At 48.7% G+C, this 13,209-nt stretch overlaps 1 protein-coding gene across 10 annotated transcripts in view; it reads left to right on the top strand.

The window, feature by feature from the left end:
* The window catches only part of PPIP5K1 (diphosphoinositol pentakisphosphate kinase 1), a 129,294-nt gene that overhangs the window by 14,092 nt on the left and 101,993 nt on the right, over positions 1-13,209 (top strand). For all 10 annotated transcript variants that reach the window (XM_044978841.1, XM_044978842.1, XM_044978840.1 and 7 more), the window contains 6 exons: positions 3,045-3,146; positions 3,486-3,647; positions 9,965-10,086; positions 10,606-10,707; positions 12,213-12,299; positions 12,756-12,831. In XM_044978841.1, coding sequence (XP_044834776.1) covers positions 3,045-3,146; positions 3,486-3,647; positions 9,965-10,086; positions 10,606-10,707; positions 12,213-12,299; positions 12,756-12,831 — 651 coding nt within the window. The remainder of the gene's footprint in view (positions 1-3,044; positions 3,147-3,485; positions 3,648-9,964; positions 10,087-10,605; positions 10,708-12,212; positions 12,300-12,755; positions 12,832-13,209) is intronic.

The raw sequence follows: 13,209 nt of genomic DNA, 5'->3' as shown, positions 1-13,209 counted from the left end.
CTAAGGATAAGTATGAAAGAATAGCACAAGAATGTAGGGATAGAATTGGAAAGGCTAAGGCACAAAATGCATTATGTACAGCATGGAACATAAAAGGACATAAGAAGAAGAGGTTCTATAAATACATTAGGAGCAAGAGAAAAATAAAAGTGTAGGTCCACTATTTAGCAAGGAAGGAGAGCTAATAACAGATGATGTCAGGATGGCTGAGGTGTTTAATGCCTAACTTGCTTCAGGCTTCACTAAAAAGATTAATTGTGACCAGATGCTTAACACAATTAACATTTAATAACAAGGGGAAAGGATTGCAAGACAGAATAGGGAGAGAAGAGGTTAAAGAATATTAAGGTAAATTAGATGTATTCAAGTTGGCAGGGCCTGACCAAATTCATCCTAGGGTACTAAAGGAACTAGTTGAAGCAATCTTGGAATTGTTAGCGATTATCTTTGAGAACTCACAAAGGATGGGTGAGGTGCCAGGGAACGGAAAAGGGCAAACACAGAATCTCCCTTTAAAAAGGGAAACAAAGAGGACACTGGGAATTATAGACCAGTCACTCTAACTTTGATACCTGGAAAGATACTGGAACATAAGATTAAAACATCAATTTGTAAGCTCATGGAGGATAATAGGCTAATAATAACAGTCAACATGAAATTGTCAAGAACAAATCACACTAAACCAACCTAATTTCCTTCTTTGACAGGGTTACTGGCCTAGTGAATAGGGAGAAGCAGTAGATGCAATATATCTTGATTTTTTTAGTCAGGCTTTTGACACAGTCCCACATGACATTCTCAGAAGCAAACTAGGAAATATGGTCTAGATCAGTGTTTCCCAAACTTGGGACGCTGCTTGTGTAGGGAAAGCCCTTGGTGGGCCGGGCTGGTTTGTTTACCTGCTGCGTCCGAAGGTCCGGCCGATCACGGCTCCCACTGGCCACGGTTCGCTGCTCTAGGCCAATGGGAGCTGCGGGAAGCGGCGCGGGCTGAGAGATGTACTGGCCGCCGCTTCTAGCAGCTCCCATTGGCCTGGAGCAGCGAACCGCAGCCAGTGGGAGCTGCGATCAGCCAGACCTGCAGACACGGCAGGTAAACAAACCGGCCCGGCCCAACAGGGGATTTCCCTACACAAGCGGTATCCCAAGTTTGGGAAACACTGATCTAGATGAAATAACTGTAAGGTGAGTGTGTAACTGGTTGAAAGACCGCAATTGGAGTGGGTATGGTTTTCTGCCAGACTGGGAGAGTGTTTCTAGTGGAGTCTGGCAGGAGTCTGATAGTAGTCAGTATTTTCATTAATGACTTGAATAATGGAGCAAAGAGTCTTGTGGCACCTTATAGACTAACAGACGTTTGGGAGCATGAGCTTTCGTGGGTGAATACCCACTTCGTCGGATGTGGGTATTCACCCACAAAAGCTCATGCTCCCAAACGTCTGTTAGTCTATAAGGTGCCACAAGACTCTTTGCTGCTTTTACAGATCCAGACTAACACGGCTACCCCTCTGATACTTGAATAATGGAGTGGAGAGTAAGATTGAAAAATATGTGGATGACACCAACTTGGGAGAGGCTGTAAGCACTTTGTAGGACAAGATTAGATTTCAAAATAACTTAGACAATTGGAGAACTGATCTGAAATCAATAAGATGAAATTCAGTAAAGGTAAGTACAAAGTACTGCACTTAGGAAGGAAAAGCCAATGCACAACTACAACATGGGGAATAACTGCCTAGGTGGTAGTACTGCTGAAGAGGATTTGGGGTTATGGTATCAGGGGGTAGCTGTGTTAGTCTTTATCCACAAAAGCAACAAGGAGTCTGGTGGCACCTTAAAGACTAATAGATTTATTTGGGCATAAGCTTTCGTGGGTAAAAAACCTCTCTTGTTCGGATGCCCACAAAAGTTTATGCCCAAATAAATCTATTAGTCTTTAAGGTGCCACCAGACTCCTTGTTGTTTGTGGGGTTATAGTGAATTACAAATTGAATGAGAGTCAGCAATGTGGTGCAGTTGTGAAAAAGGCTAATATTCTAGAATGTATTAACAGAAGTGTCATATGTAAGATACAGGGAGCAATTGTCCTGCTCTGCTTGGTACTGTGAGGTCTCAGTTGAGTACCTGGTCCAGTTCTGGGTCCCACACCTTAGGAAAGATGGAGAGTAACAAAAATGATAATGGGGTCAGAAAACATGACCTATGAGGAAAGGCTAAAAAAAAATGGGCATGTTTACCGTGAGAAAAGAAGACTGTTATCAGGTCCCACCTCTATCTCCTAATATGTTAAGGGCTATTATAAAGAAGATGGTGATCAAGTGTTCTCCCTGTCCACTGAAGTTAGGACAAGAACTAATGAGCCTAATCTGTATAAGGGAGATTTAGGTTAGATATTCGGAAAAGCTTTCTAACTATTCAGCTAGCTAAGCTGTGGAGCAGGCTTCCAAAGGAGTTTGTGGAATCCCCACCACAGGTTACACAAACCTCTGTCAGGGATTGTCTAGGTTTACTTGGCCCTGCCTCAGTGCTGCAGGCTGGATTAGATGACCTCTTGAGGTCCCTTACACCCTTGCATTTCTGTGATTCATACCCAGTTTCAAGGGTCCCATTCCATCCCTCTTTGCTCAGCCTTTTGGATTAGGTTGTTCCCAAAGGAGGAAGTGCTGTTGGTTACATTTCCAACCTCTTGTGTGGCTGAATTTGATTTTATTTAAACTTCCCATTTAGCTCTTTGTTAGGCAGAGTCCAAACAGTGGAACACTTTATTGTGAAAGAGGAGGGTTTGAAGGGAAAGTACTTTCCCCTGTGTGTTGCTAGGTGGCTTGCTGTGTGTTCGTGTGAGAGAGAGACTTATGCACGGTCAAGCAGACTGACAGACTAATAAGTGCTGTTAGGGTGCCTGGCCTGTGTGGTTCCTCACTGTGTGGTGTTTTTTTTTTTTTTTTTCTTCCCTGCAGCATTGGATCCTGCATGAGCATATTTTAGCTCACACTGAACAGCTTCCTTTTTACCCCCTCTGAGGTTCTCTTCATCTTTTGGTTTCAGATTGGTAGCCGGAGCAGTGTTTACTCCCCTGAAAGCTGTGTACGGAAAACGGGCTCATACATTTACGAGGAGTTCATGCCTACAGATGGCACTGATGTCAAGGTGAGGAGAAGGCTGGAGTGAAAGTGAGGGATGGCTGCCTCCTTGGCCAGATTGTGGCCTTAGTAGTCCTGCTGAGAACTCTTTGGAGTGTTCCCTCCAGATGAGAGTCGCTGACAGCAATGCCTGATCAGGGTGAGGATTTAATGCTTGTCTGCGCTTCAGACATTAATGAGGAGAGTGTGTGGCACCAAACCCCATTCCACTTCTCCATAGTCTGCAGGCCAGGTGTGTCCTGGTGGATTTCAGCTAGTTTGTGTGTTTGCTCAGCTGTAACTTTTTGGAACCTGGCTTGATGATCCGGTGATGCAGGTCACCTAGCTCACCTCTGTCTCTACCCAGGTGTACACAGTTGGGCCGGATTATGCCCATGCAGAAGCCCGGAAGTCCCCTGCTCTGGATGGGAAGGTTGAACGGGACAGTGAGGGGAAAGAAATCCGCTATCCAGTCATGCTGACTGCCATGGAGAAGTTAGTTGCCAGGAAAGTCTGTGTTGCCTTTAAGGTTTGTGCATAGAATCATAGACTATTAGGGTTGGAAGGGACCTCAGGAGGTCATCTAGTCCAATCTCCTGCTCAAAGCAGGGCTAATCCCCAACAATTTTTTTTTTTGTGCCCCAGATCCCTAAATGGTCCCCTCAAGGATTGAACTCACAACCCTGGGTTTAGTGGGCCAATGCTCAAACCACTGAGCGATCCTCCCCGCTTCTGTAGGAGTAACAGACTGTTCCCTGAAACATCTTGTTTGTGCCCCAGGCATCCACTTCTGCCACAGCCTGTCACCCCATTGGTCCTGACACCCCTGAGACCGAGGTCTGTAACCAGTCAGGCAAGCTGAGGGGACGTGGGGGTGGGGGGAAGGGAGCAGCTCAAACGTTTTTTGTGTTCTCAGCTACATGTGGGCTGAGAACATTTAGCCTGCTTGTGTTACATTGGTTAGTGTCACACTCTAACTTGTGGCCTGGCATCTGCTACTCCCATGGTCTGTCCCTTCCTTCACTACTCTTTCCCATTCTCATGTACATCTTAGTGCATGTTTTCTGCCACTTTTTCAGTGTCTGTTTTGCTGTTGGGCCCATGTACATTAGATGCTTTTTGGCATTGCTGTCCCCTGGTTCTGGTCCTGTGCTTGCATGTGGAAGTGCTCCTTGCATTTCGCAGGGGTTCAGCACCAGTGTGATTGCACCATTTAGAACCAGTCTTGAAAACCCCTTCCTCTGCAGCGTTGGAGTTCTAGTGTGGATGGGAGACCCAGGCATTGCAGCTGCACTGGTTCAGCTGTCCCTCTTGGTGCAATCCACAATGCTCCTGCTCACCCTCCATAACTACCCCTGTCTCAGCTCGTTGCCATGTACTTACCCATGACCTGAGACTGCCCCTTCCCATGGAGGGTGCTGAGGTGATTCTTGACAGTTCTTGGCTCTGTCCAGTAGTTCCTTCCGCTGCCTGGGCTCTGACAGACCTGCTCCAGCAATTCAGCTGTCTTATTCCAGCCACCTCTGGGCTTGTCCAAGGCACAGTAAATCGATCCCTGTTTCTGTGTGAAAACTTCAAATAAGCTTCCCCTTCCAGACACTGGGCTCTGTTCCACTGCCTTCACTCTGCAATGACTCATCTCCCCATGCAGGTTGTCTTTACTGTTATTGTTAGGGGGCTTATTCCTTCACCCTCTCACTTCCCTGGTCCTTCTCACATGAACAGAGAGCAACAATACCCAAAGTCGCAAACAATTCAATGTTTATTGGGGTGAACTTCCAGCAAGCATGATTCCAGTTTCCTTCCTTAGTGTTCCCCTTTCCAGCTCTGACACCACAGAGCCTTGCCTGTGGCCCTGTTCCCATCCCCTGTTCCCATTTTCCCCTTTAGCAAAACATGATTTTAATTCCCCCATCCCCAGTCCCTGTTCCATTCCCCCCCTTTACTTCCTGATTGACTGCAGACTATATAGTAAAACCTGAGTTTTGCTTAGCTATACCTTAACCAATCATTTTACTGAAATTTAACTAACTAATCCTAACATATTGTAACATGGTTATTTAACCAATTATACCCCACCACCTTCATTGGTTTACATCCAACAAAATTAATTATACAGCAGACAGAAACAATTACAGAACCAGACAGAGACCATGCAAATAAACATACAAAACAATACAGAAGTGAGGATTTCACAACTACATCTATACAAACATAAGGGTTTTCCAGCTGTGTCTATTGATAAGTGAGTTCTTGCCAGACAGGATGCTATCAAACTAAGTTTCCTTTTACATCTTCTCGGCTCTTCCCTTTCTCTGGAGGTGATAGAAATATCAGGACAGGATTGTATTCCTAATAGCCCAATAGCACCTTATTTCAATGTGACTAGTTTGGAATGTGAGGATGTGACCATACACTTCCCAGCTTATGGCTGCCTTTGCCGCTTAGCCGAAGAACCAGGCCTCAGACTGTCACAGTAAGAGAAGGCCATTACACAGACAGACAGTGATTTTTGATTCTTTCTTTTATACCTCTATAACTAGCTAAGTGATAGGAATACATCTAAATTCTTAAAGTGTAGGCCTTTGCAGACAGGCCTGAATATCTATATCCTAACAGTTATCTTCCCTTCCACCAGTTCTGTACTTTTCCTCTCTCCCTTAATTTCTGAGATTTCTCTGCCTCCCCTCTCTTCGCCCCTCCCCCCAACTCTTCACTTGTTTTCTCTATGCCCCATCTTCCACCATCATCCCCAGCACAGGCGCACACATCCAGACATGTTCTTCTCACCATGGCAGGAATTGTCTGTATTACCAAGCAAGGCAGCGCCAGGTCTCCCGCTCTTTGTGCAGAGGCCATCAGGCTCTGGAACTAATGCATCATGCATGATGTCCTGCTCCAGGCCACATATCTTCTGGGTGCCAGCAAGTCCCTTGCAGACGCACTCAACAGGTCCTTCCACGTGAACCACGAGTGGGAACTGCATGATCCCACACTACACTCCATTTTTCCACTGGTGGGGCCAGTGCCGGATTTACACCTTATGCACTCCCTAGGTACAGCATCGTCTGCTTCCCCTGCCTACATCTTTTGTGTTTTCTGTAAAAAATGAAACTTTTAACCCACTTTTAGGTGACCCTAGAACGCCGGTGCCCCTACTGTGCCTAATTGGCAATCCAGCCCTGGGTGGGGAAACCCCTGCTGGGACCTCTTCACGACCAGCACGAACCACAAACTCCCCCTTTATTGTTCCAGGGGAACACTGGGAGTGGATTCACAGGGCGATGACCTTCTCCTGCCGTGAACCAAAGACAAACACTACGCCTTTCCACCCATTCCCCTCCTCCTCCAAGACCTGCGCAAAATTTGCAGGGACTGGGCTACAGTCATACTGATAGCCTCCTTTTGGCCTCACCAGTATTGGTTCACAGACCTCCTCCACTCGCCCCCCCTCAGTCCACATCCGCACCCACCTGCATCCCCTCATGCAGGCACAAGGACGACTCCAGCACCCCCACCCCACCCCACGGCTTGGTATTTGGATGAACTTGCACATAGACCAGGTGTGCTCCACACCCCCATATACGACATCCTCATGCACAGCAGGAGGCCATCCACCAGCACCTGCTGTGAGGCAAAATGAAAGCGTTTCACGACCTGGGCACACTGCCACCATTACCCACTGGACTCCATATTTATTCCTAACCTCCTGGACCGCCTTCTCAAACTGTTGGGTCTTGCCCACTCCTCCATATGGGTTCACTGGGGGGGGGGGCACTGTGCTTTCCTCCCTCTGGTGGATGGTTTCTCCCTCTTCACTCACGCAACCACCACTCGTTTCCTCAAAGGTTTGCTCAGTGCCTTCTCACCAGTGCTCAAACCTAGCCCCTCTTGGGACCTGAATATCACTCTCTCTGTCCTTACTAAACCACCCTTTGAACCAGGGCTTTGGTGTGGAGCGCGGAGCTGGAGCGCGGAGCAGCTCCAGAGCAGTGGAGCTGCAGGTTTTTGCCTGGAGCTGGAGCGGAGCCGGAGCACAGCTCTAAAGCCCTGCTTTGAACCCCTCACAATCTGCTCTCTCGTCCACCTCCGTGAAGCTGGTGATCTTGTTGGCCATCACCTCGGTGAGACACGTTAGTGAATTGGCAGCCACGATGGCTGACCCTTCCCCCCCCACCATCTTCCACAAAGACAGTCTCCTTGTGCCTGTGCCCCGAATTCCTTCCCAAGGTGGCCTCTGCATTCCACCTCAACCAAAGCATCCACCTTCCCATCTTTATATCCCAACCCTCATGCCTTCCACAGGACCAGAATGTTACAGTTGCTTAACATCTGCCAGGCACTAGCCTTTTTATCTCCAATGCACCTGTGCCTTCTGCGCTTCACCCATGTTCCTAGTCGTCACTGCCAAACGTTGCAAGGGCCAGGCCCTCTCCTCCCAGCCCACCTCTAAATGGATTGCCTGTTGCATTTCTGAATGCTTCTGTCTCTTGTGTACCCCTGCCCCCTGGAGTCATGGCTCATTCCACGCAGGCGCATGCTGCCGTGTCCACCTTCCTCGCGGATGTGCCGTGGCAGGACGTTTGCCGGGTAGCCACATGGCGTCCCCATCCACACCTGTACCGCCCATTATACCATTGCCCCAGAGCGGCTGTGGATGTGGCCACCGGCCACACTTTTACAGACTAAGGCCTGAGCTAAACTACACAGTTAGGTCGACGTAAAGCAGCTTAAGTCGACCTAATTATGTCAGCATCTATACTACAGCCTTGTCCTGCCGATGTATGTGCCCTACTACATAACTCCATCTCCATGAGAGGCGTAGGACTTACGTTGGTGTAGTTAAGGTGATGCAGTGTCTGTGTAGACACTGTTACTTACATTGGCTGTCAATTTCACAGTTCCAGTGGAGCAGGCATCTGAAGCCCAGCTGTTCTCTGCTCCCCTGGGGAGCTGGGCAGCTGGCCCTTGCTCAGAGTGGAGGTGAGAAGCCCGGGCTGCTGGACTGTGCTCCCAGTGGAGGGTGCAGGGGGAGAAGTCCAGGTGGCTGGACCCCACTCTAGGCTGAAAGAGGGGGCCTGGGCTGGACCTGCTCTCAGTGGGGAGGGAGAAGCCTTGCTTCCCCCCCCTTCCCTCTTCTCCCCCCCCCCCCCAACATTGGCAGTCTTGTCAACTTCTGGCTCCATGCTGGAGCTGTGAAATTGACAAGGCTGCCCAGCTCCGGGCAGGGAGCAGGCAGGGGAGAAGGGTGGGGTGAGAAGCCAGGGCAGCTGGACCCCACTCCTCAGGGGCAAGAAGCCCAGGTGGCTTCCCCCATTCCTGGTGGGGAACGGGGAGGCGAGGGGAGGGGGCAGCCCATCGGGAGCCCAGGAGCATGTGGGGCAGCTGGGCTCCCTGCAGGGAGCTGAAGCTGGTCTCTCAGCTCCTCATACTGCACTACCCCTCTTAGGTTGGTGTAAGTGTTCCTGGTGAGTATATGTACCACTGACCCAAGGAGGGTAGTGTGGACATCAGCCACCACAGTAATTACTGCACTGGCTGTAAGTTGACCTAATATAGGTTGACTTAAGTTTTTAGTGTAGACGTATCCTATGACTTCTCGCAGGTCCTCGCACTCACCTCCATGCTGTGCACGGCTCGCTAATCACCCACATTTGGAAACCATATAGAACCATTGCTCAAAGAAGAGGAGGTTACTTACCTGTAACTGGAGATGCTTCGAGGTGTGTGGTCCCTATTTGGATTCTGATACCTGCCCTCCATCCCCTCTGCTACGGACTACATTGCTTAGTGGTAAGAGGGATACTGGAGCAGCATTGACCCACATGGCCTCTTATAGCCTTGGATGCAAGCACGCAGACAATGCACGATGCACGTGTGGGTCAATGGACATTGTTGCAATACAAAACGCTTCTGGCTGTAGCGCATGGCATGAGTGCGTATCCACATTTGGAATTCAGACAGGGACCACACATCTTGAAGAACCCCCAGTTACTGGTAAGTAGCCTCCTTTTTCTAGTCCTTGTGGTTGAGGAGAAAAGCTTGTGGAAAACAGTTCCACACAAATGCCATGGCTGTGGAATTGCAAAACATATGAGACCCTGTCTGTATGGAACCAAACCTATCCACAAGTTCCCCACTTCTGAACTATATGCAGGTGAGACCAGGGGTCGGGCCGTTACTGCTCAGAGGCTGCCCAAATGAATTGGGCTATGTATTGCTATTGTTATGACCTAGCAAACATTATGTACATTTTGGAGATGTCCAGTGCCACTCAGCTGAGACTTAAGATCGCTTGCATGGTAGCCTTTGTGCTGTCTTCATCCTAGGACTTTGTAATGCTGCTTCTCAGAGCTCTGTATGTGGCTTTTCCCCTCAGCTGAGGTTTGAGTTGAAAGGACTGAGCGCAAGAGTGTAGTCACTTCTCATACACTCTTGACATGGCACCCAGAGATTATGCTTGTTGTGACAGTTCTGCTGTCCTAGTTCACTTGCTCATGGTGCAGCCCCTTTATCCCACAGATGTGAACATACACAGGCTTGCTTACCTGAAAGGGCCAGTTACTGGTAACTCACTCCTCTCTTTTCTCTCTCCCAGAATCCATGAAGTGTATGTATTGGTGGTATGGGGGTGCTGAAGCCAGAGGGTCCTACCTAGCCTTCCTGCCAGAGAAAGCAGAGCTTGGAAGGCCTCTGAGGAGCCAAGCTGCACAGTGTATTTGCTAGGCCTGTGCCACATAGTCCTCTTTCATGGCTGCTGGGCTGGGTCTGTGCTGCCTGCCCCGAACCCTGAGCTCTTGGGGAGGTTTGTCTGAATCCCTTGCCCTTTGTTTCCTCCTCATGCAGCAGACAGTGTGTGGGTTTGACCTTCTCCGGGCGAATGGCCACTCTTTTGTCTGCGATGTGAATGGGTTCAGCTTTGTGAAGAACTCCATGAAGTATTATGATGACTGCGCCAAAATTCTTGGGTATGTACAGAGGTAAAGCGTGTGTGTGTGTGTGTGTGTGTGTGAGCTCCTCCAAGTATGTGGTATAACCCTGTGTGCCTTATGCTGGAGAGCTCAACGAGCTGCTCAGCAGGGAACACTTGCTTTGTATTTGAAACTTGTAAGTGCTTAGGATGGGGAAGCTCCAGGGTGTCAGGAGTTAATTTCTCTCAGATGCAGATTTGCCAGCCAATAGTAGTATCTTCAGATGTAGTCGAGTTGGCCTTCTTATAACCTACTGAACCCAGCTACTGTACTGGAGATACTTGGAAAGTGATTGGTTGGCCTGATGCAAAGGATGCCAACGCTGCACTCTGGAGCTCTCCTGCTGGGTCTGTGACAAGACACATCTGACTTGAGAGTGTGTGCAGGACTAAAGGAAGCACCGTCTGTGGCATAATGGGTTTGAGCAAAGCTGTGGTGGAGGGGGATTCTAGGGGAGCTTGTCACTGGGTGCAGATTGCTAAGGGAATGGGATTCCTGTGTTCTGGTCTGTTCCAGGAATATAATCATGCGGGAGTTGGCTCCCCAGTTCCAGATTCCCTGGTCCATCCCAACGGAGGCAGAGGATATTCCCATTGTCCCCACAACGTCAGGCACCATGTGAGTACCTGTTAGCCCCTGCAAAGGGTGTCCCCAGTGGTAGCCAAGTATTGCCATACTCCCCCATAGCATTGTGCTTCCCCTCCAAGCATTTGGGTCTGTGCAGAACCCAGAGACTGTAAGGCACTAGAGAGACCTAACCAAGCTAGGGGAGGGCATTACAACGAAGGATAAAATTGAGTGTTGAGAAATGCAAACGAATGCACATTGGAGGAATAATATGAACCATTCATGTGCCTTTGAGGGTTCTAAAGGAACGATATCAACTCAGGGAAGGGACATGGGTGTCATGGTGACAGCTGAGGGAGCCCCCTTCTCAGTGTACAGTTGCAATCAAAACAAAACTGATAAGATACTGAAGAAATGGGATAGTGAAAGTATCATGATGCCATTATATAATCTGTGGGATGTCCTCATTTAGAATACTGTGGTCAGTTCTGGTCACCCCGTCATAAAACGGTTGTACCAGAAATAGATGGGGTGCAGAGAGGGGTGATAATGAACAGGAGCCTGACAAACTCTCCTATGAAGAGAGAGAGAGAAAAGATTGGAATTGTTACCTTAGGGAGGAGACAAATAGGAGGGTAGAATAAAAATATACAAAATAATGACTGATCTGGAGAAAGTAGATCAGGAAGTCCTCTTATTCTTGTATTCTGGGAAAGGTTGTTGAGAACAGTCAATTTCATTGACTGGTGGCAGATTTGAAGCTGATGAAAGGAAATATTTTTTTCACACAAGACGACCTGTGGAACTCATTGCCACAATTGCATATTGTGGCAAAGTTCTGCTCAGGACTCAAAAAAAAAAAAAAAAGGTTTGGCCATTTATATGGATAATAAGCACAGCCAGAGTTACTGTGGTAATTACTGAAAAGTTTTGGAAGTGATGTCATCGCTCCTGCTTCTGGGCATAAGCTGGCCTAACTAACGGGGGTCAGAGGAAACTAGCCCTGGGGCAGGCTGTCCCAGAACTGCCTGGTGCATGTTTTTTTCATTTGGTACTGGCCAAAAGCAGAGACAGGTGTTGTCCCAGTGGTCTGGTCCAGTCTGGCCATTTCTGTGTTCCCCAAGTGGAATTGTGCACTTCCTTAAAGCAGTTTGGCACAGTCCAAAGTCCTGTTCCTACAGCTGCCCTAACATCTGGCCCAGCTCACACCACCAGAGTCTCCTGTTGCTTCATGCTTACATGTCAACTTGTGAATGCTGTGACTCTGTCTGCTGTGGTGTTAATGTGACTGTAGCATTTTGACTCCTGTCTTGCAGGCTCTGAACTTGTGTGCCAGTCTGGGTTGGGGTAACCGCATCTGATGATGGGGATTCTCCCAGATCTAGTGTAGGCTTTCTAATGCTGAAACAGACTTTTGAGAGCATGGGGGTGAAAGGGGTTTCTGCAAAAAGGGGATCCGTCTCCTTGTGTTGGTGTTGGAATGGGAGAGGCAGGAGTCTATGGAAAGGGTGCTGTCTCCTGACAGGGCGTGTGCTTTTTGATTTCTTCCACCCTAGGATGGAGCTGCGCTGTGTTATTGCAGTGATACGACATGGAGACCGCACCCCCAAGCAGAAGATGAAGATGGAGGTTAAACACTCTAGGTAAAGGGTGCAGCAGAAGGGGTATGGACTCTTGCAGTCAAGAGAAATGATAGGTAGAGCGCTTAGCTGCTGAGGTCATGGACCAAGCATGAGAGCCCACTGCATGGGAAGCCGTGCTTTCTCTAGCTCCATTCACAGCTAATACCTTCCACTCAGTCAATCTAGCCTGCCCCAGGAAGCTCCTGCATTTTCCATGCAAGCACTGGGAGAGGGCAGCTTGTGATGAAGGCTTGTTCAAAGTACAAGATCTTGGACTTCCTGCTGGGCACTTGCAAAGGAGAGAAACCATTGGCTACTCTTTCCTTCTCCTAGTTCAGGCTGAAAGCACCTGTTTTCCTGGGAATTCTGGGGGGCAGGGATGAGCCTGTAGACATGCCAGCTCTCGCTGAAGAGGGATGACCATCCTCTTGGCATGGGAAGAGCTGAAAATCTGACTAGGTCTGTTTGTCTGTTTAGGTTCTTTGAATTATTTGAGAAATATGATGGCTACAAGACAGGGAAGCTGAAGCTGAAGAAACCAGAGCAGCTGCAGGTGAGGGGAGACCTTCCTGGGGTCACTGTACAGAAGATCTGGGTGATCTGGATCCGAGAGAGAGCTTTTTGTGTGGATGGTCAATGGGAGGAGCACTATCTGAGCACTCCCCATCACACACACAGCAGGTCTTGTCACTAGCTTACAGCAGGGACTGCTCATGGGCAAGAACCTGAGGAAAGACGAACTGCTGTAGAACCACAATAATGTCAGTCCTGCTGCTCTCCCATCATGGTGCTGTCTCGGTGAGAGAGCGCCTCTAACTTCGAGAACTGGAGGAATTGAAGGCTTGTGTTTGCTCCTGAGCAGGACAGAGCTGCAACCTGAAAGTGGAAGGAACTAGAACTAGCCTTAGCTTATCCCGACTAAAGCTGTGTC

This window comes from Mauremys mutica, chromosome 11 (assembly GCF_020497125.1).
Source record: "Mauremys mutica isolate MM-2020 ecotype Southern chromosome 11, ASM2049712v1, whole genome shotgun sequence".
Classification (NCBI taxonomy): domain Eukaryota; kingdom Metazoa; phylum Chordata; order Testudines; family Geoemydidae; genus Mauremys; species Mauremys mutica.
This window is presented reverse-complemented; position numbering and strand designations above follow the sequence as displayed.